This window comes from Chelonoidis abingdonii, chromosome 3 (genome assembly GCF_003597395.2).
Source record: "Chelonoidis abingdonii isolate Lonesome George chromosome 3, CheloAbing_2.0, whole genome shotgun sequence".
Lineage (NCBI taxonomy): Eukaryota > Metazoa > Chordata > Testudines > Testudinidae > Chelonoidis > Chelonoidis abingdonii.
In genome coordinates this window covers 198,894,166-198,918,073 of record NC_133771.1, presented here as the reverse complement: position 1 = coordinate 198,918,073, position 23,908 = coordinate 198,894,166, and the positions used below count along the sequence as shown (strand labels likewise).

The 23,908-nt window shown below is 39.8% G+C and overlaps 1 protein-coding gene across 1 annotated transcript in view; it reads right to left on the bottom strand.

The window, feature by feature from the left end:
• Positions 1-902: 902 nt before the first annotated feature.
• PCSK2 (proprotein convertase subtilisin/kexin type 2) overlaps positions 903-23,908 on the bottom strand; it is a 206,835-nt gene continuing 183,829 nt past the window's right edge. Inside the window, exons 9-12 of the mRNA XM_032806360.2 lie at positions 14,737-14,952; positions 12,913-13,013; positions 10,849-11,076; positions 903-2,994 (exon numbers count right to left, since the gene is read on the bottom strand). Of these exons, the coding sequence (XP_032662251.1) occupies positions 2,508-2,994; positions 10,849-11,076; positions 12,913-13,013; positions 14,737-14,952 (1,032 nt within the window). The 3' untranslated portion in view covers positions 903-2,507. The remainder of the gene's footprint in view (positions 2,995-10,848; positions 11,077-12,912; positions 13,014-14,736; positions 14,953-23,908) is intronic.

The following is a 23,908-nucleotide window of genomic DNA, read 5'->3' as shown; positions in this document are numbered from 1 at the left end:
TATTATGAAAATATGAACACCCATTAAGTTATTTTGCTGCTATATAAGACATTTAATGTTTAAACAGAGATTTGCAAAATTACATGAATGCAATAGGAATTAACGTACACTTTCATTTAAAATTGCCACAAGGATGTCTCTTAATCCAAGAACTTTTCCCATAATTTAGAATACTCTTTAATATGTTTAAATGATCTGTTTCTTTAGTAAATACATACACACAAACATGATGCATGAGTGTATATATATTTATTATGTTCAATATTATATGTATATTCTATATATCATGTGTGTTTGTGTGTTATCAAATGCATATGTACACATACTAGGGGCAAATTCTTCCCTCTCACATGCACGTGCAACTCCCATTAACTACTGGGAATCACAGGCCCAATTCCAAACCCATTGAAGACAATGGGCGTCTTCCCAGTTCCAAAGACACCCACCTACTACTTTAAGAATTGGCTCGTTGCCTACGTGTGTGTATCTGAGGTTAGAAGTGGGCCCGTGGTGTCCTTTGGTTTATTTTAAGACCCCCAGATGAGATATAGTTGATGCTTTCCATCTATTGGTACAAATGAACAACAACATGATTTTAAAAGTCACTCCTATTAGGTGGTATTTTAAAAGTAAAGCCTGAAGGCCTGTTTCTCCTCCCACTTACACCTAAGTGTGACTCCATTGTCTTCAATGGAGTAATCCCTCAGTAACAATGGTGTAAGGGAATGGAGATCCTACGAACACTTAGGTGCTTAACTTGGCTTATAGTATACATAATGTAAACATAGTTTAAGTAGATAATTTGTTTGGGATTTGAAAGGAAAAGAAAAAAAAATCCTGTTATGGAAGGATAAGAGATGAATATTCACTTGAGATAATAGAAATATACATTCTGGGGTATCATTTTTAATCATTAGGTAAATACGTATTCATTTTAATTGTAGTTTGCAACTGATTAACCCAAGCAGCTCTTGATAACACACATTTTAGGTGCATATTCTGCATATTAAAAATAGAAAATAATCAAATTCTGAAACTAATTACTGCCAACATCCTAGGCCCCAGTCCTGCAAACACTTATGCACATGGAGTAGTTCTGCTGAAGCCAAAGTAACGACTCATGTACTTAAAGTTAAGCAAGTATACAAGCGTTTGCAGGATTGGGCCTGTAGTTACTATTCAGAGATTACTAACTGGGCTCCTAGTCCTACAAACACTTTTGGGTGTTGTGTTTGCCACTGTGTGTCATCTCCATTGAGGTCAATGGCAGTAAGATAGATCAGGCTCTGAGAGGTTTAATTTACTTTTTTGGATCAGATGCTAAAAACACTCCTAAGTGTAAGAGTTTGAAGACTAGGTCCTTTAAACAGCAACAATGATTTATGGGATAATTTTTCACAAATTTATTCTTTTTTATTGCTAGTCAAAACTAACTTTGCATTGTGCACATATCAAAACAATCTAAGCAGCTTTTCTTCTTAAATAAACAGGTACAATTCAAAACTGACAAACTCTACTATTTAAAATAAGAAAATTTGAATTAAAAATTGCTTTTGGACTGAAAGTTCATATGCCAAGTTTCTCCTATAGCAAATTAACAACCCCAGAATATAGGGGTCTGTAATGGAAATGCTGACACAGCCTTATCTTATGCTGCTATAATACATTTCAGTATAAAGGAGAGCAGATGCACATCGCAGAAGGGTAGCTCTCCATTTTGAATTTCATTCCCAAATGTGATGATTTGGCATAAATTGATCTGAATTACCAAATTTAAAAAAAATACTTGTGCTTTTAGAACATTTGGACCCTGTTTCCTAATGCACATCTTTTATCAGACATTTTATCTCACTTATTACATACAAATGAATCATCTCTAAGTCAAAAAATGTTCTGTGGTGTGTATAAGTAAAAAGGAAATGGCAATTTCCAAGAGGAGGTTACCATCATTCTTCATCTCAGGATTATTTTTTCCTTTTACAGCCTATGCCTATTCTTACTGAAGCCAATGGGAAAACTCCCATTGAAGTCAATGGTGCAGAATCAGGCTGTTGGTCATTCAAAGGCATCTCTAGCCAACTTGTTACTGTTAACATCTCTATCATGAAAGCTGACCAAATGGGTTCATTACCACTGTCAGTTTTAAAATTTACTCCCTCTTTTTTAAAATTTTTAAATACAAACAACATTTACCACAAAAATATGAAGGGAAAAGCCATCACGGTTTTGTTTGCAAGTTATTACCTATTTGTATGACACAATCATTTACAGTCACAAACTGTACAGAGTAGTTGATAGGGAACAACATATTTGTGGCTTAGAGGAAAAAAAAGATTGCTTCGGTTGTAATTAAAATAATCATTGACAGGATCTAAGACTTTAAAATCAATAAAGTATGGTAATTTGGCATTGGAGACATTGTAATGTGTCTAACACAGAGGTCTGGATAGTAGAAAGGTGAGTAGAATGATCTAGAAAGGAAAGAGAGACCAACATGCAGAACAGTGCTAGTTCTTGCTCAGTATACTCTTCAGACTTCTCTCTACCGCTTCATCTAATTCTTCTTCCAGCTCTTCCTTCTTGGACATAGCCAGTTTGGACTGGTAATCTCTTACTATTTGGTCTATATATGGTGCGCTTTGTGTCCCATGTAGCATCAGTGTCCATTCCTTCAGTACTCCCCTCTGTGGCACACTATCAACAAATCCAATTTCCAGAATCCAAGTGCCTCTGGGGTCTTCTCCCCAAGTGTGTGTTGTCATGAAAGGCCATTTGTCAAAACCCACCTTGGAGTCATCATCTCTTGGACGTCGGCTCAGTAAAATGGATTTAGTCCCCATAGGTGATGTCATGTTGATGTTGAGGTCCCCTCGTCTAGTAGAGTTCACGGTTATAACTGCTTGCACATGTTCTAGGTAGCGGACAAAGTTTTCTTTCCCCTCACAAGCATCAGTTGTGAGTGTTAGAACCAACTTGCCACTTGATGGTATTTTTCTGAGGGTTTAACAATAATAAAATAGGTTACAATGATATATACAGTGAGGCACACCTTATTTTTCATTAAACATCTACATGTGTTTATACAAACACAAAAATACTATAATAGAAATTGAAGAACATGAATGAGCAGTGAGAACGGAACTCCTTGGACAAGTAAGAGTTGCAGGTTGTGCCATACATGATTTGAAGACTACAGTAAGTGCTCAGGGATGACCTATTGCCTCACCAATTTAACTATCACTTCATATGGGTCACCACTGTCATCTTCATATTTACTCATCACCATAAAACTGACTCTGAATTTAATACCATTATGAAACTCTTCAGTCATCTACATAACAAAGTGGAAAGCAAGCCAAATCCAGACATTTAAAGTGACCATGGGCACCAAATCCAGATGGTACTTATTTTAAATATTTGCTAAAATCATTATTTTTTATATTATGTTACCAGTTCATTCCCATAGCCTCCTAATATTAAAGGATGTAACCATTTCCTTCTTAACTCAAAGCAATTTATTGAAAGGCAATAAAGGAGCCAAATCCAGATCGATAGGATTCAAGCTTTATCAATACAATACCGGCATTTTAAGGAGCAAGTCAGCACCTGACTTGAAAGTAGTTTACAAAACAGACACAGAAAGAAGGAACATATTAAGGAAGCACACGCTGAGAATTAAGAAATAGCAATGTCTATTAAAAATTATACATGGCTTTTTTTGCTTACTAGTATTTCTGGTTCTGGTTTAATTATAGGTTATATTCTCTAGAAAAACTGAGAGCAGCTAATCTTGCGAGGCAGTTACTATTAAAGGATGTCAAAGCATTTCTGGCTAGAATGACAGGAGGCCATTTCAGAACTATCAGATTCAAATCTGCATCCTTGCCCTAATCTGCACTCAAACCCAAACCATGAGCCCTATCCCTAATTTAGTCTGGATTATAACACACTTTTGTTTGCTCATTTATACTAAAAAATGGCTATATTTGACATTTTAAACACACACACACACACACACACACACACACACTTCACCACATTCTCAATATGTCAAATCCTGAGACCTTTCTTCCTTAGTTATTATAACTCAGTTCTTATGTAGAGAAATTTCCAGTGAACTCAACAAAAATTGCCTGAATACAGTTGAAATAAAAACTGGGGACAAACTTTATGGCCAGCCTCTGCATGAGTGCAATTTTCACTCTATGGGTGAAATCTTAGCCCCACTTAAGTCAATGGGAGTTTTGCCATTGACGTTAGAGGAGCTTGGATTTCACATTTTGTGCCCACAATTACACTCTTCATGGTTGTGAGAGCAAAGCAACTGTTCCCCAATTTTTAACCCAAAAGGCAGAGTTTTGGTACGCTCCTTTCAGGTGCTAGCCAATGGAGAGTGGTAGCAGTGAGTTCACTCCCCAGGTATGCCTGAGAACTCTGGGAGACACCATACCTGAGAAAGCGACAATGCCAGGGAGGATTTATGTTGGTGCAGTGTGGCTCCACATTGCCATTAGCACATGCCCAATAGGCACTCCTGGGCCCTGAAAAATTACCTCAGGAATTTCCTCACAAATCACACTAACTACAGAGGGGGTGTAAAAACCTGTGAATGCCTTTAACAGCAACATGCAGTGAACAACGTAAAATGTTGCCTCTGAGTGAGTGAAGCAGCTGAAAGATATAGGAATTACTTCAGTCATTACAAAAATCCTTTAAATGTAATTATCAAACTCTGTTTGCCTTCTGACCTGCCGAAAAATTCTTCTCAATGGCTAACTTCCATGCCCCCCCCCCCAATTATGCAATTGTTCATAATTCTGTAGTGTTGCATGTGTCACTCTTAAAAAGTGCAGCATTGGTCATGTTGGGATGAAGAAACAGAATTTCCCTTTTAAAAGTAACATTTGCAATCAGAAAAATAAGGTTGACATTTTACTAGGTGCTATTGTGATACAGTGGGACTCAAAAGGAGCCTTTATAAGGGTTATTTTCGTATATTCAAAAAATTAATTTTTCAAAATGCATAACAGGGTGAAATGCCACTAGGCAGGAACTCATGTCCATAGGAAAAGTGGCACTTAACATGGACTTTGAAAAGTTTTATTTTGTAAAGTTGGCTTAGCTTTTAAATATTGAAATTCATGATTTTTCCCTTGGCAGCAAGAGCAACCCCAAACGATAAGGTTGTTGATACTTAGCAACCATTGACTCTTTGCAAGAGGAAGCTGCATTTCTGTCCATTATCAAATGACATAATAGTTAAACTCTGGTGTCTTGGAATCTTTCACTGCAATACACCATAGAGATCAAAATGTCTAAAGCATCATTAACTAGTTTAGAGTCTGTATATCCTGTGGCTTCAGCGAGACCTCCTATCTCCTCGCTCTCTTCAGACCTCGTAGGTTAAGCAGGCTTGGGTGAGAGCAATATTTGGACGGTAAATGTCCCCAAAATACTTTAGGGTTGAAGGAAGTGGTGTGAGTGAGTCAGCAGCTGGCACTCTTACCACTGAGTCTGCACTGAATGCATGTTCCAGTCTGATGTTAGAGGTGCCATCTTCCCCAGATGAGATGTAAGACTGAGGCTTAGACTACCCGTAGTGATTAAAGCTCTCATGGCATTTTTTTTTTTCCTGGAGTGAGATTGCTAACTCAGCTGTTTTAAGAGTATGTGAAGTTTGTAAAGTGCTCTGGGATTCTTTAAGAGGAAAGGCACTGTTGTACATGTAAGGTATTAATTGTTATTAATTACTGATTATTAACCAAATTAATTCAGATTAGGAAGGGGCAACCTGGAAAGAAGCATCATTCAGTGTTCTCCCTTTAACTACCATGCACTTTCCAAACCTAAGGTGGTTTTTGTTAAAGCTTTCTGAAATGTATATGAAAATGTGACCTTTTCTTTATTTTAATAATTTAGAATAAAGTTTATTAAAACATCCTAAAATCCAGAACAGTATCCAATTTTTTTTTATTTTTTTTTTTAAAAAAAGATAAATAGGCTCTGTTCCAGCCTAGGTTTTTAGTATAGTAAAGTAAGAAGGAGGTAAATTATTACAAGATCACTGTCATGCTGTTTAATAATGTTTTTATTTTGATGAGAAACGAGTACAAACTGCTACACCCTTAAATACCACCCTTTTCCAACAACAACAAAATAGCACAATTCTTCTACAAGCACTAAAGAAAGCATTTCACAAAGGTGTGCCCATAAGCCTGTCTCCTCTCAAAAGTGACAGTGTTGATCATGAAGTAACTCCTGAGTCTTATGCTATAATGATGATATTACATAGCTCTTCTCATCATAGATCTCAAGGCGCTTTACAAAGGAAATCTGGATAATTACCCCCACTTTATAGATAGGGAGACTGAGGCACAAAGAAGCAAAATAATTTGTCTAAAGTAATCTAGCAGACCAGTAGTAGAGCTGGGACTAAAACCCATCTCTCCTGAGACCCCGGCAACTGCACTATCCACTAGGCCACACTGCCTTTCATAGAGCATTACTAATGGCTTTGGGCCAGATTCTGTTCCCCTTAATTGCATGGAGTAGTACCTTACCGGGACTACTTGAGGAATAAGTAAATACTCAGTTGTGTATAAAGGGAGCAGAATCTTGACAATTGTACATATGTACATATTGTGACAAAAGTTCCTCCTCTACCTTAGTGGGTCCTGCACTTATTGGCAGATTTGCTCACCTCATAGATTCACCTGTGAATCGGGAAACAGCCCAGAGACCTTCCCCTCTGGTAGAAGCCACAGTCCAGGTCAATTCCTCTTGTGTTTGAGCAGGAGTTGGGAGGTTTGGGGGGAACTCAGGCCCGCCCTCTACTCTGGGTTCCAGCCCAGGGCCCTGTGGATTGCAGCTGTCTAGAGTGCCTCCTGTAACAGCTGCATGACAGCTACAACTCCCTCGGCTACTTCCCCATGGCCTCTTCCAAACACCTTCTTTATCCTCACCACAGGATCTTCCTCCTGGTGTCTGATAACACTTGTACTCCTTAGTCCTCCAGCAGTATGTCTACTCACTCTCAGCTTCTTGCATGCTTCTTGCTCTCAGTTTCTCACACACACTTGCTCCCCCTGGCTCCCCCTAGCCTGACTGGAGTGAGCCCTTTTATAGCATCAGATGGGCCTTAATTAGAGTCAGGTGCTTAACAGCCTCACCTGACTCTTAGCAGGTTAATTGGAGTCAAATGTTCTCATTAGAGCAGGGGCTGCTCCAGGCTATCACTCAGGGAACAGAAAACTGCTTATCCAGTGGCCAGTATATCTCCCTTCTACTACTCTGCTGTTCCCAACTGGCCTGGGTCTATCACAATATTAATAACATAAAATGTTTGAAATAAAGGTATAATGCTATGAAGATTTTATCTTCCAAATCTGATTTGCTACACTGCATGCACCAGCTGTAGATGAGGAGGGAGGCTGATTTAAAAGTCACTTAGATGTGAAATATGTTATTCTGCCAGTAAAACTTGAAAAAACTTTCTTTGAACAGTTATAAATCAGCGATGATACAGATCAAATTAATCAAGCTCAGGACACCTGGCTAGAAGTCGACACAACCTCCAATGGTGTGGTGTCATTACTGAGGTCTTGTTGGCATCCATATTTCCTCCATTTTGAAGCCTAGAGAATCTCAAACTTTAAATACTGATGTCTTTTCGTCACATCGCAGACAACAGGCTGTAGATTCTTCCCTAGCCTGTTTCTGCTAATCAGCAGTGTTGCTATGGCACACACTGGTCTATCCTGTGCTCACCAACCTAAATATAGAAAACATTGCGGCAGCAATGCCCAACTACAAAAATAAAACAATTATCCATGGCTGAAGCAAAATGTCAGTTACGCTCATCATCCAAGCAGAATCGCTGGAGATGGGCTGGATCCTCTTCATATGGGTTTTGTCTTTATTTTAAAACCCAAAGTATAAAGATGTTGCAAATCATGAATTTTATTATCCACACGAGAGGTATGTCGGATGTGTGGCATCAACACTGTATTATTAGACATTTACATAAAACACAATCAAATATTTTAGGTGAATCACATGTACACTAGTATTTTCTGGCTTGAGTCCGTAACAGATTAGGGAGAGATTTTCAAGTACAGTTACCAGTAAGGTGCCTGACTCTCATTGAAATGGCCTATCATTTGTGCCTTTGAAACCTCCCCCTTAGAAAGCCAGATCTTGGAATTTGTCCGAGCAGTGCTAGGCATAGCTCAGGAGGATGTGAAAAGGTGGCTTCAAGACACTTTTGGGGCCTCCCCTGCAGTTTCTGGGGCTGTTTGGCAAGTTGAGCAGCCACGAAAGGAACGTCTACACTGCTATAAAAGACCTATGGCTTGGCTGCGGTTGGCCCAGGTCAGCTGACTTGGACAGTCCAGGATCCAGCTGTGGGGCTATACTATTGCAGTGTAGACGCCCAGGATCTGAGACCCTGTGGAGTGGGGAGGGTCTCAGAGCCCCAGCCCAAACGTCTCCACAGCAGTTTTTTGCCTGGCAGACCCAGCCCAGGTCAGCTGACCCGGGCTTTGAGACTTGGTGCAATGGGTTTTTTATCACAGCGTAGATGTCTCCAAAAAGGCTTTCTTGTACCTGGGAATCCCTGGAAAGCAAATACATTCCAGCCATTTCCCTTGTTCCCTGGATACCTCTACTGGGGCAAAGCACCTCTTTAAAAATACTTTAGCAGTAAAGAGCACCAACTTTCATTTATTTTGCCATCCCATCATGTCTTTCAGTTGAGGATCCTTTTTGATGGGATGACATTAATCACTGCAAAACAACTGCATACTTCTATCTAATACATTTCAGTAGTGGTAATGTGACTGGGAAATTAAGAAAGGAGGAGATTATGCGGTACAGTACTGAGTTATTTTTTGCTGAATATGCTCACAAGATGTCTTTACAATTTTAACATTTGGACACAGCCAGACGTAACAGACTAACCTCTTTCATTTACCTCAGTATAATCCCCGTTTATTTTAAGGGTGCTGCATTAAAGTGATAGAGACAGTGCCAGTCAGAAATTTTTCAACACATTCGTCTTTTAGTTAAAAAATGCTGAGTTATCAAAAACCAAAACTTTTCATGAAATAAGGTTGCAATTGACAGATTTTTCTCATGCAAAAAGTAAGGTCAGAAAAAAGTTAAAATTTTCCATTTAATGTTTTCCAGTTTGAAACAAATTTTTGTTTAGAAATTGAAGCTAATACAAGTGAAAAAGATTAAAAAGAAAAGAATGATGAAATCAAAACAAAACATTTTGAAATTATCACAACAAAACATTTCAATTGACCCAAAATGGAAAATAAAAGGGTTTTCAGGATGCAAATATTGTTGATGATTTGATTTTTCATCCTGCCCAGCTCTACTTGAGGGGAGATTTTAGCTCAATTTGTCTTTATAAACATAAATCATTCAGCATTTTAGTTATTAGGTCAAATCTGAATCATCCTTTGGCTTTGGTTTTGCAGAAACAAAATTTAACGGATGAGATTTTGCAAAACCAACTTACAGTCTTCCTGGCCTATCTTAGCTCTGTGCCATGGTGGTACATTGCTTTCTTCTCTTTTTCCTATAAATAATAATGCCCTTAACAATGGCACTGAAAAGCCAAATTGAAAATGTTATAGGCATAAATTGGCCATCATTAGATTAGTATTTCAAATAATTAAATTGAACTTTAGCTGTTGTAGTCAATTAGTATTAATTGACTCACTTGTTGACTCATTCTACTTTGCACATGAAAGTAATCAGAAAATAATTTGCCTACCTAGCTGGCAATTAGAGATGTGGAAAACATAAAACACACACATTTAAATGCTGTAATGTTCAAACTGAATATTTGATACCTGTGAGTGATTGTTATAGTTTTCCAGAGTTAAAATTATCCACTAGAGTAGGAAATTGCCAAATTTAAATATATCACATTGTAACAGAATATACCCATGTGTTCACACCCAAACACTATTGTAATAATCTTTTTACAAAGTATGCTTTTTAAGGTATCATTTGAAAAGTCATGATTTGCTGGTCAGTACTGTCCTGATAAAATACGTGTGGTAACATGGTACGTGAAGCTATAAGATTCTCCTGTATGGTGTGATTAGCACTTTTTTAAACCCCGCAGCTCTGCCCAAACAGAAATTGGCAAACAGGTCTGTCCCAAACAAAGGAATATGTGCTCTACTTAATTTGCATTTAAGCAGTAAACAAAGTCATCAAACAGGAAGGGATGACAAAGGGAGTTCAAACATGTGAGTAAAAGCCAGCAGTGAACATCCTTCCACGTAGCCTTTGTGTCCTGGCCTAACTGGTAATATTTTTCAAGAGGGACTGAAACTACAAAAAGGAGGGTGAAATACTCCAAGGCACCTGTCTCTCCCTGCCAATTGCATTCACTGGACTCAAAGACATTTTGCTTGATTCTAGTACAGTTTGTTAAATTAGGCTTTAGGAAACATCTTATCTTTATTGTTCTTGTAACTATTTCTGACTTTTATGCCTTCTTACTTGAACTCACTTAAAATCTCTCTCTTTGTAGTTAATAAACTTGTTTTACTGTTTTATCGAAACCAGTGGGTTTAAATTTAAGTGTCTGAATAACTATTTGAGATAATCGGGTGGTACATTATTCCTTTTAGGGAGTGATAGACTTAAAATATTTGTGCTGTCAAGGAGAGGGATGGGCAGTATGGGACATACATTTCTGGGAGAAAATCTGATACTGAGGGGGTGTTGGGGTCACTGTTTCTGTGCGTGTCTGTCTTTGATCACTTAAGTGCCTGAAAGGGAACAAACTCCATAGATTGGAAAAAGAGCATTGTCTTCACTTACTCAGGTTCTTGTATTGATCCTCCAACGCAGTGGAATCTCTCTGGAACAGTCTTCCAGTCTTTTGCCATTTTAACCATTGCCCCAGCATCGAGGACTCCATAGCCAAACAAATGGTTAAATTCCAGACCAACACCATTTCTACGCCATTGATGGACTTCGTCATGAAGCTGGTTCCTTTTGGAGGTGAGCACTGTCAGATGCTGCATGTCTCTCCACGTCAGATCTAGGCTATGGAAGAACAACATAGAAAAGGTTGTTATTTTGTGGTGTTAAGAAGAAGAATGAGAAAGAATGACATGTCCAAAACTGTCTTCATTCCATAAAACCTGCCTCAGAAAAAATCCTCCGTATCTTTTGGCCCAGAACAATCTCAAACCAAGATCTATTGACATAGTGCAGTGAAGAGGATCTGAGCATCATCCTTGCCAGGAGGCGTTGGACATGGATCAGTCATGTGCTTCAGATGGAAACTGATTCCATCACCAGAGTAGCAATAAGATGGCACCAGAAGGGAAGTGAAAACAAGGCTGCCCATAACCAACATGGCGAAGTGCTGTGGAAGCCAAACTGAAAAACCTGGGGCACCGCTGGGGAACCATTGAAAGACTTGCCAGAAACAGACAGGAGTGGAGGAGCTTCGTCACTGCCCTAAAGGCCAGAGGCATAATAGGAACATCATGATGACGACGATGAAGAGAGGATGGTTTTCTCTTTCCATAATAAGTTTGAAAGGACCAGTGTATTTGAACACTCAGTAAGGTAAATGCACTAAAAAGAGAGGCATAGACATTGTGGCTCAGGTTTTAGCTATTTTTAGCATGCTAGCCCAAGTCTATCTGCTGAGACTGCCTACAATGGCATGTGGCCCATGGGTGACTGCCAGTAGCAAAAATCCTCAACTTCTGGAGACAGGACATTAGATGGGGAGGGCTCTGAGTTACTACTGAGAATTCTTTCCCAGGTATCTGCCTGGTAGGTCTTGTCCCCATGCTCAGGGTCTAACTGATCGCCATATTTGGGAATTTTCCACTGGGTCAGACTGGCAGAGATCCTGGGGTGAGGGGGTTTCACTTTCCTCTGCATCATGGGGCATGGGTCACTTGCAGGTTTAAACTAATGTAAATGGTGGATTCTCTATAACATGAGGTCTTTAAACCATGATTTGAGGACTTCAGTAACTCAGCCAGAGGTTAGAGGTCTATTCCAGGAGTGGATGGGTGAGGTTCAGTGGCCTGCAATGTGCAGGAGGTCAGATTAGATTATCACAATGGTTCCTTTTGACCGTAAAGCCTATGAGATTGGGAGGCTTGCTCCCAGCTGCAATGTAGACACACTCTTTATGGTCAGAGTCCCACAGACTGGTCTAGGATTTTAGATCATAGAGACACCTATTAGTCCTCCAGAACTCAAAGTAAAGAGACCCTGTTTGGAGCACAAACTCCAGTCTGCTCACAGCTATAGAAATATGGCAAGTGCACAGGGCATCATGATGGAGACAGTGGTGCTGTGTAGGCAGTCATTCTAGCCATACCTCTATAGCCATGGGTGGGTGGGGAACTGGGTGCTAGCCAGGGTTTATATTGTCAGGGAGCAACTGGTGGTAGAGCAGAGGAAAATTCAAGAGGTAGGGGGAGTCCATGGGGACACAGCCCGAAGTGGGGACAGAGGAAACTGGAGGAGGGAAACAGGTGAGTCAGCTTCGGGAGGGAGCATTGAGGAGACAGATGGTGGAGTCAGAGAAAGACTATGAAGGGCCCGTCATCAGGCAACCAGAGACAAAGCAGGTAGGGAGGGGAGGAAATATCTGTAAAATGAATCAATATATGAAAATAAGGCAATGCACCTTATATACACTATGCAAATTAGGGCATTGCATTATTTACATAAGCTTATCTAAGTTTCTCCACCCAGGGCTTGATTCAAAGCCCTTGAAGTCAATAGGAGCCTTTCTATTTATTTCAGTGGGCTTTGGATCTGGCTGTTCTAGCTTTAACAGCCTTTAACTTCAGCATGACAGACAAGTAATTCAAAAAAACAAAAAATCCCCTCTTCTCCTAAACCTACTTAGCCTCCAGTGCCAATGCAAACACGCCAGCAGCCTCAGGTGCAGCTGCAGATGTTCCAGAATGACGTAAGGTACAGTTGCCATATAAATCCGTAGTAGCCTGCAAAAATATCGAAAAAAATGTGTAAGACTAGCTATTTCATTCTCCCTTGTGCTACAGACATGGAACAGAATGGAAGGCAATGCTTGTTGATTAGAGTAATGTTATACTTGTCACTAGGAATAGAATAATTACTGCCCTTTCAAATTACTAGATCACCTTTAAAATAGAATGGGTAGATACATAGGGCAGGTGGGAACACGTGATTGGACAGTGACAGTAAAAAGTAAATATTCATTAACATCTAAAATTCATAAGATATTATATTTCTATAAATGTCACAAAGCCCCGCCAGTCATCAATAGGATTTGAACCCGAGACTTTTAGCACCATAGAAGTCTTCTACTGCTTGAGTTACAGGAGTAGCTCCAATAGCAGGCAGTAGTATATGGTGCTATCATCTATGAGGACTAGCCACGAGAGGGAAACGTGACACAGCGTGCAAGCAAATTGCACAGTGATAGTCATGTATGTAATGTAGATCACTTCATGCATACAACTGACCCAATGAAATAAGTCAGTATTTTCAAACTCATACAACAGATCTAGGACAGTCCAGATTGTCTCTATACTCAGAACATGAAATAACTGGAAAATGTGTAGTATCTGTTGACAAACATTGACCGTTTTATTAAGACACCTGCCTGGCCCTTTTTAAATATCAGATCCACCCTGGCTGATCTGAAGACTATTAAAGTAAGAGACTCCCCATCACATGCTAGCATACTGGGAGGAGCATGCTATACCTTTCCAAGAGGTGGCATAGTGGAAACATTCCTAGTGCACCCCTGGAACTGTGAGGGATTGTACCCCTAGGGTGTGAAGCTCCACTCTCCCTCAGCATGGGCCTGCTCCTATCAGGTATAATCTGACACCTAATGTGTCATCTTTGGAGCAGGCTCCATCTTTGGTTTTGTACAGCACCTCACACAATGGATTCCTGGTCCATGCCTGGGGCTCCTAGGTGTTACTACAATGCTAATAATAAACAAACAAACAAACAGATCACTGTTGAATCAAACAATGGGAATTTGTGATGCAAATGTCAAGGATGTTTATTTAGAGTTTTACACACATTAAAAAGGAGCTTTAATCCTTTGCTTTAGAGGCTTCTTAAGCTATTAAATAAACAACCATTTCTGTAACCACACTCCTAGACCAACCTCTCAAGAAAAACACTAACCAGACTGGCAAAGAGCGAGAATATGCAGAAACCACCCAGGAAGCTTGACAATATTCCATATTTCACAACTACTTTGCCCTGAACTTGTTTCGTTATCAACCTTATTCTGCCAAACCTACACAGGGTTACAGACAAATTGGCAATGACTATATTAGCCTAAAATATGCTCAAATTGGAGGTGATGTGTTATGCTGGGGATTTCAACTCTTTGTTATCATGCAATTACACAAAGAAAGTCTCCAAGGGAATTAAAAATTCTGAGGACATATGAATAAATAAGACCCAGCTTCACTTTCCAAGTTGTATTCTGATAACTAGGGAACACCACCTACATGCAGCCATAAAACACAGAAGCTCATTGCTGCTTTCAATATTGACCTCCCATCTCATCAGCTGACAGTTTGGGCATTGTTGGGTATTGTGAATGAGAAAATATTATTTTAACAAAGGAACATCTGCTGCTGCTAAGCAGAAAATGATGCATACAGACGTGTGAGAGTGTAGGGAGCAGGACAACAGCACAATAATATCTGCACTCACCACACCAGCTTCGGGATTTCTCTTCCTCCCATTGCTGAACGTGGAAGCCAAGGTCGAAGAGCAGCTTTCATCATACAGAGCTGTCCGGCCGTCATTAATAGCAGAATTGATGGAGATAGTCCACATGCTTGATGCATAGCCGTCACAGTTACAATCATCATAGCTGCCACCATCTCCAGAGGCCCAGACGTAGATGCTTCCCTTGCCGCCACGGCCCTGTGGAAAAGAAATTGAGTCTGTCAGGTTAAATTATGCATTCAAACATGAAGCAAGGCATCCATCTGTCAAAGAGAAAACAAGCCCTAGATAAATGTACATCAGTAGCAAGCTGAAAGTGCATGGACTGCTGCAGACTTTAAAAATCCAGTTAACCGTTAATCACAGCCTGTTCTGCAATCTTTTATGTGCAGAGTGTTCTCATTTATCATTTTGTTTGCTTGGCACACCAAAGATTTCTGTGCTAAGACATTTTATGGATTCATTAGAACCTGGAGTCAATATCAGGCACTAAGCACTATGGAGACATAAGAATACAAGAATGGCCATACTGGGTGAAACCAAAGGTCCATCTAGCCCAGTATCCTGTCTTCCGACAGTGGCCACTGCCAGATACCCCAGAGGGAATGAACAGAGCAGGTAATCATCAAGTGATCCATCCCCTCTCACCTATTCCCAGCTTCTGGCAAACAGAGGCTAAGGACACCATTCCTGCCAATCCTGGCTAATAGCCATTGATGGACCTATTCTCCATGAATTTATCTAGTTCTTTTTTGAACCCTGTTATAGTCTTGGCTTTCACAACATCCTCTGGCAAGGAGTTCCACAGGTCATCCATTAAAAAATAATTCCTTTTGTTTGTTTTAATATTGCTGCCTATTAATTTCATTTGGTGACCCCTACTTCTTCTGTTATGAGAAGGAGTAAATAACACTTCCGTAGTTACTTTCCCCACACCAGTCATGATTTTATAGACCTCTTAGTTGTCTCTTTTCCAAGCTGAAAAGTCCCAATCTTATTAACCTTTCCTCATATGGCAGCCGTTCCATACCTTAATAATTTTTGTTTCCCTTCTCCTAACCTTTTCCAATTCCAATATATCTTTTTTCAGATGGGGGCAACCACAATACACACAGTATTCATGATGTGGGCATAGCCTGGATTTATATAGAGGCAACATGATATTTTCTGTCTTATTAAGAAAGTGATAGATAAGGATTCCCAACATTCCGTTCGCTTTTTTGACTGGCACTGCACATTGAGTAGATGTTTTCAGAGAACCATCCACAAGGTCTCCAAGATCTCTTTCTTGAGTGGTAACACAATTTAGACCCCATCATTTTGTATGTATAGTTGGGATTATGTTTTCCAGTGTGCATTGCTTTGCATTTATCAACACTGAATTTCATCTGCCATTTTATTGCCCAGTCATCCAGTTTTGTGAGATCCTTTTGTAGCTCTTTGCAGTCTGCCTGGGACTTAACTATCTTGAGTAGTTTTGTATCATCTGCAGATTTTGCCAGTCCACTGCTTACCACTTTTTCCAGATCGTTAAAATGGATATACTATTCATCTAACTGACCGGGTTTATAAGGTACACTTAAGGTCTGAGTGTGGCTAGGAAACCATGTCAAACTGTCACCACTTTCTTTGCTCAATAGATTGGCTCCCTGGGCATCTTTTACTCATGTCTATTTGTTTTACTGACCAAACTAGCTTGAATTACTGACAGTGCTGTAGAACCAATACTGCTATGAGAGTAACTGAATCATCAACAGAAAGCACCTCCCAACTCCCCTTATGAAGCTGAAGACATGATGGGTAGAACCCTCTCAGTAGCTAAAGGAAAAGAAAGTGGTATCCTCCCACATACTCTATGCAACCAGGAAGAGGGAGGGGTTATTTCAGCACCTTACCCCGAGAAAAGAGGGGTGAGGGCTGGATAGAGAAATGTTTTGACTGAGAGTCTTGAAACCTTGGATGAAACCTTGGCTACACTGAAGTCAATAACAAAATTCTCATTAACTTCACTGAAGATTTTACCCTTTGAGTTTTAATCTTCAACCCCCACCCCCATTTATTTCTGATAACATAAAAGGGAGTAAGAACACAGCTTAATTTCTAGCTCTCGGGTATGTGTGCCGTGCTGAAGGTTAGGAAAACTACCTAGCAAATGTGATCTGGAAGTCATGGAGCACATGAATACAGCCCCCTACAATGTCATTTTAAGAGAGTATGTTCTCTGACTGTACTTGATATCAAATCCCATTTCACAGCAGTGCCTCATATCTTTTATCATAACACAGTGGACAATGCAACTTCATTATTTTTAAACGAGTTGGCAAGTAGCATTATAATTCACTGATATCACCGTGGGATTTCTGCTGCTAGGATGTATTTCTTCTCTGGAGAAGAACTCTTGTAATAAAGATTATGGCACCAGATAGCTTATTTAAATCAGCCTAAAGGTACCCATATAGACTCGAGGTCAGTCATTTTAGATATAAGTGCCTGGATATACTGTTGTAAAAATGTATGCTGTGAGAACAAAAACTAAGGGGCATGGGCTTGTATCTGTCCAACAAGTGATTCTTTAAAAGCAAAGCATCAAAATAAGATGCTTTTTTCTTCCATTTTAAAATACCCATTTGACTTGTAGCTGTAGATTTGGGGAAAAGGAGAAACAGGGACCCAGTAAGTGCTTGCCAGAAGGCAATGCTTCCCCTCTGTGGTGAGATTATCTTTGGTAATACCCCAAAACTATTCCCAATGATGGCACTGAGATGGCCTTTGGTCTTAGCAGTATTAGTAGAAAGAACACCTTCTTTCTTAATTTGCAGGACTGCACTTTTAATTGGATAAGAATAGTGATGTTATACTTTAGCCAATTTGCTAACTCCAGAGATGGAAGAGTAAGTGAGGCTAGGCAGTGTTTTTGTACTAGGAATAGAAGATAGTCACTAATCTCCATGGCTCCTTGTTAACTTTCCTATATTTAAATACATCTTTCATTAGGATAATTAACAAGGGATTCTTCTATCACATTAGCAAAAGTTTGTGAAACATTAATACAGTGTAGAAGAATAAATCACATAAATAAAATAAACAAGGTGATAAGTGCAAGCAGCAGAGTATAAGGCTATAGAGTGCTGGTTGGGACAGGTTCCTAAAAATAATTCATTTATATAAAATATTAAATGCCCTGAGTTATCATCCTCTAGGAACAAGTAAACAAATTTTAGAATTCAAAAAAAGTTTGTTTAACTCCCTCATCACATTCTCTGCAATTCTCTTACGTTTTTCTCACTTCTCTATTCTAGCCAGGTCTGGAAACAGAAGTGCACAAACACCGTTGGAAAGGCTTTACTAGCCCAAACGAAGGGCTGGAAATCTCAGAAATCCTGTTCTTTTGAGATTCCCCCCCCCCAGTGTGGCAGATTTCACAGGTTCAGACAGTTTGCCAAGGGAAACTTTTGGTTGATTACTTAAATATTTCAAGTTCTCCTCTTATTAGTGAAGATATTAAAGCTGATCAAAACGTGCATAATAAAACCTGGAAACAGGAAAACTGGAGGAAATTTATCCGGTCTGGGGCTTAATTACAAATCTGTCTAATGCTGAGTGCCTCCTTTTGAAGTCCGGACTTTCACATGAATATACTCACACTAATCCCATTAAAGCTAATGGTAAGTGTTACTCAACATGAGGAAACATGGCAGACTCAGGCCATGAACAGGGTAGGAGTAAGTAAATGCTGAACATAACCAAGATACCAGAGGGAGCTTGGAGAAAGACATGAAGAGAAGAGAAAAGAACAAGGAGACAGTGGAGCTGTTACATTTTTGTATGTTTGTTTCACTCAGATTCCTGCTCGTTTCCCCAGAAAATACAGCTGGAAGTTTAGCTTCCGGATTTGTGGCTCTTTTGAATCCAAAACTCAAATTGGGAGTTGAGGGTGAATCAGTGTGGACTTGGCACAGGTATAACAGACGTCTAAAGGACACTGTTTGTTCCAAGTATACTGAAACGCAATACAGGAGCACATACAAAACATGGAATGTTGGCGGCGGCTGCTGTACTATTTTAAAACAATATCTAGCTGAAGAAACCAACAATCTGCCTATTTGTAATCTTGGGTATACACTACCACTTAAAATAGGCATGGCTTGCCCACTGTGTAACTATGTTTTCCATTTTAACTGTTGCCTTGTAGAGCTCATACTTTCAGAAAACTCCCTTTACTGTTGTCTAGCTAGCTAGACTGTTGGGTAACACTGCAGGCTAATTATTGAAATAGCTCCTTAAATAAAACTCTTGAGATGTCTCTTTATTACTGCAGTACTCACAGTGTTAACAGTAGTGTCCAGGGGCCCCAGTCATGGAGTAGGACCCCACTGTGCTGAGCGCTGTAGAAGCAGAGAACAAAAGGATGGCCTCTCCTCCTAACACCTTACAATCCAGTTATAAGGCCAGGTCTATGCTATAAACCAGAAGTGGCCAAACTTACTGGTGCTCAAAGCCACATACGACCGTCTTCAGAAGTTCGAGAGCCAGAGTGCACCTGCTGGGAGCTGGGGCTTGGGGCTTCAATCCCACTCCTGCTGAAGCCCCAAACTCCAGCAGGTGTGCCTCATAGGCCTGAAGCCCTGAGACCCTTCTCCCCACTGGAGAGAAGCTCCTACCCCACTACCCCTTTGCAAGGCAGAGGTCCCGAGTTCCTCCCCTCCCCCATCTGGTAGGTGGAGAATACAGGGGCGGAGTGGGCTTGCGAGCCACACTTTCATGCGAGTCACAATTTGGCCACCCCTGATATAAACTTACATTGGTATAACTATATCTGTCACGGGTATGAAAAATCCACACCCTCGAGTGACACAGTTATACCAACCTAACTCCCAGTGTAGATAGCTGTACTGATAGGAGAAGTGCTACCACCACTCATTTGAGGTGGATTAACTATGCCACTGCAGCATTTTTAGTGAAGCCCTGCCCTAAGAGACAACTGGTGGATACAGACAGATGGGGATGCACAAGGAAACAATGTGACAATACTAGTCTCAGCACACCAATTGCCTCACTTAGTCAAGACCTTTTTAGAATCCATGGCAAAAGAGAGTTTTAAGAAGGGACTTGAAGGACAACGTGATGGTTTCAAAAGTTCACAGGCAATTTCTCCCAGGTGTGAGGGGAAGTATGGGGAAAAAATGTGAAGGTTCATCTTTGAACAATATAACAAAAACATCATGCAGTTTGAAATTGTTTTCTGTCAAGAAACAGATTTGTCATTGGGTTTTCTTTTTCCTTTTCACGTTTAACTGTTTGTACAGATTTTTTTTTCTTTCTTCCCCTTGAAAGAGAGGAAATATTTTGGAATCTCCTGTATAATTTAATAGTAATTTTTGTCCCTGCCATAGAGTTAGGTAGGATGGTTTTTTTAAAAAAAGATGATGATATCATTCATTATCAAACTCTATAGTTTTTGGAGTCCTTTCTGTAGGCCCTTATGAATTTTCCACAGGACTACATTTGTTTCATTACTGTTCAATCTCATACTGCTTTCCCATAAGAGAAAGTACATTTCTCTCTCTTCTAGTGTTGTAGTTAAGGTTAATGCTTTTATATTGAACTCTATAAATAAGAATAAATACTAACCATGTCTTTAAATAACAACTGTTAATTACATTCAACAGGGCTGTATTGTTACCCACGAGACAACATGGCTGGAACATGTTGCCCTGCCCGAATGCTTTTTACCAAATTGTTCTGTGTAAGTGACACATCAAACATCTTCCTATCACTCCTCAAACCAAGGTCTGAATCCTCCTGTCCTACATGCAAAGAGCAAGCTGGAATCCTGCATCCAGCTGGAATAGTGACATGTCTTCATGTATCAGGTCCTGTTTGGTGCTGGCTAGTTGAATGGCCTGGACTGCCAGGTCTCTCTTACTAGGGCCTAATCTCCATCCTTGTATTGAAACCTTTTCACTAGAGTTTCAGATTTGGATCATACCTGCCTTAATAAGTGCTTTTGTCTCTTGAGTGATCAGTTTCTAGATTGGATTAGAATCCATAATATAGACAACATTTCACAACAAGAATTATACAGCCTAATATAAGTCGTATATGCGTATGGTTTCCCATTGCAGTCTAGAGCTATGTCCTTAGTGCTATATTCAAGGAAATCCATCACTGCATCCTTTAGAAAGACTCAACTATAGCCCTTTGATTTGTCTCCTGAATTATTTATACATTAATTCCATTAACAACAGAATTTATCCTTCCTGCAAGCACATTCCTGCAAGTATTTCATACATGCAATGCTCTTTGACCAGAAAGGGTGTCCTGTCTAGGGAGTTTGAAGGCACAGGCCATATCTTATTGATTCACAACAGGTGGCTCAAACTTCCCTGCCCACTGAAAGCTTTTATTTGAAGTGTTAATATAATTGCTACTATTTAATAATTGATATTTTTCTTTAATTAAACTAATAAAAAATGAACTTAATGGTCAAGCCATTGTCCATATCTAAAGACGGCATTCATATAGACGAAAACATAGCTCAATTTAGTTCATATGTAAACACACACACACACAAACAGATCTTTCAGGAGTTATCTTCAATCGGGTAGGTCATTTGCAATATAAAAATGGATGAGTTGGTTTAGATAAAATATGAATGGAACTGAATTTTAGGCCAAAGCCTGTATCAAGCCTGAAGTTCAGAAGAGTTCAGATACTGTTTGTTCCCAATAATTGTTCATCTCCATATGCCAGTGCTCTGCTCAACTGTTGTAAATTGGCATAGCTACATTAAATCACACGGATGATGTGTATTCTTCACATCGTCCCACTTACTTCAGTGGGATCCCTTGTGAACTCTGGTGGTGTTTAATGTGAGTTAGGATATTTGAGTCTGGCCTTACATTTTTGCAGGTAGTTTGCACAGTTCTAGTATTAATCACGTTTGTAAAATTCATAAAACATTCATATTTCAAAAGTAATCCCCCATCAGTGGTTTTGAAACACCTTACATTATTAACACAGAGAAAGGATTTTAAACATCTCATTTAAATTTCACCACTTAAAGTATTAATTTTTTCCCCAATCAGACCGTGCTATAAATATGGGCCTGTCGGTTTCATTTTTGCTTCTCATGCATTAGCTGAGTGCTGGTTTTTTGTTTCAGTCACTGAAGGGAACACTCCAGTGTTTTCACTTAAAACAAAGTGCACCAAATTAATGAAAATATTTTGCACTAAGCTTTTGCATTATAAACTGAATGGAATCAAAACTGAACTGGCCCTGTGCCTTTAAAACAATAATTTAAATCCAAAAGATGAAACATGCAAATCAAGGACCTATCTACATTACCAAAATTCCTATGTTGGGGCACTGTGTTGCAATATGGTAACGTTCTCTCCCTGTTCCAGCAGTAGCTGGGTCTTGTCTTTGTGGAGAAGAAAACAGTTCAACTGCCCAAACTGTCAACTTTACCAGTGGTAATTAAATCAATGGAGTAACAGATTTACAACAGTGTAACAGAGCATGGAATTTGGCCTCAGAGATGCAGCACAGTTCTCTAAAGTTACAATAAAGTTTTATCTTAACTTATACAAACAAGACAAAACCCACGATTAAAACCCATAGCTCTGACACTATAAAAGCTGTAGCAGTGCACTGGTCCTAAATTTAAGAGAGAATTAGCAAGCCTTCCTTTGAAAAAGTGCTAATACACAAGACTGACATATCTCAAACTAATTTCTTGATGCCCATTAAACTACTGAGTTGAGTAGGTGGTAGTAGGAATAGCTAAATTTGATAAATTATTGCTCTCAACCTTCACCTTCCAACAAAAGAAGTGCAATTTCCATAGCACTGGATAGGGGGAAATGAGAAATAATTTCTTGCATGTTTAATATTCTCACAGCTTCTTTCACTGGAGAACCCAATTACACTGACATGATTAGCTTATAAATTCTTACTATTTCTCCCCTGGCAATTTCTATTCACACAGCATTTTCTTAGGTAAAACCACATTATGGGGGCACTAAAATATTCACCAGTAGTGAAGGAATCAATAACATGCTGTATAGTCTGGCTGAGCAGGCCAAAGCTAAATAAGTTATTTCAAGCCATGACCTATCCTTTAGCACACAATAATATAAAAAACCCTAAATGATAAAAATGCAATAGGCAGAGACTGGCTGTTCTGATTACTTTTTTCAGTCTGTTAAATTCAAATAGCTGAAGCTGGAAGACTGAAGCAGCAAGAAAAAAGCAGCCTCTTGGACGCACTCATAAAATGGAGACATATCAGAAAACTTCTAGATTGCAACTGTGGCCTATATTTTGGATTAGAATCAGCCCTAGTTCAGAGGACTTCACCTGGTTTAACTCTGGGTGCAATGTCCAGGAGGGTTGTGCTATGCCAAGTATCCCATCTGACTCACCCCCAGCCAGTGCAGCCCCCAAAGTAGGCAAGAACTGGCCCAAAAGGGAGCATCTCATCTTGCAAGACATCTAGTCAACCATGAGCTTTATATACCATCTATCCATCCATGATATCTGCCACTCAATGCCATGTCTAGGTGTGGTGGTTAGTGCTGACCACTCCTCTTTCCGTATGAGTGCCTAATGGGTCAGCCGATCAATCTCGAATCTATTGGACTGATCTTTAATTCCATCCCCCTTTTCTTTGTTCTGTGCTCCATATGTGCGTTAATATTTATCCTTCAGTTTGGGATGAAATCCTGCCCTAACTCACCAAAGAGATGGGTGTGCTCATGCCTACACATCCATGTGTGCACAGTAGCATGTAGAGGTGAGGGCTGAGGACCCCTTTTGCCGATGCAGGTTAAGAAACCTCAGTAGGCAACATGCTTAGCTATGCACCTTACTGCAGATCCAAAGAGAGGCAGCATATGTCCTTTCTCACTAAACCCCAGCTTCTGCTGCTGATCACAGATGTGGACAGGAAGGCTAGAGGTCTACACTGCAAGTCAGATGGCAATGTCCCTTGTAGCACTGGGAGAGAAAGTGTATTAGCCTGGCCCCTTTTTTAATGCTCAAGCGAGTGCCAAGGAGTGTAACCTGTCTTGTTCCTGGCAGGGGTGGTTGGGGAGACAAAGCTCCCCGTGCATCTTCCTCTCCAGCCCAAAGTACTTGTGCATGACAG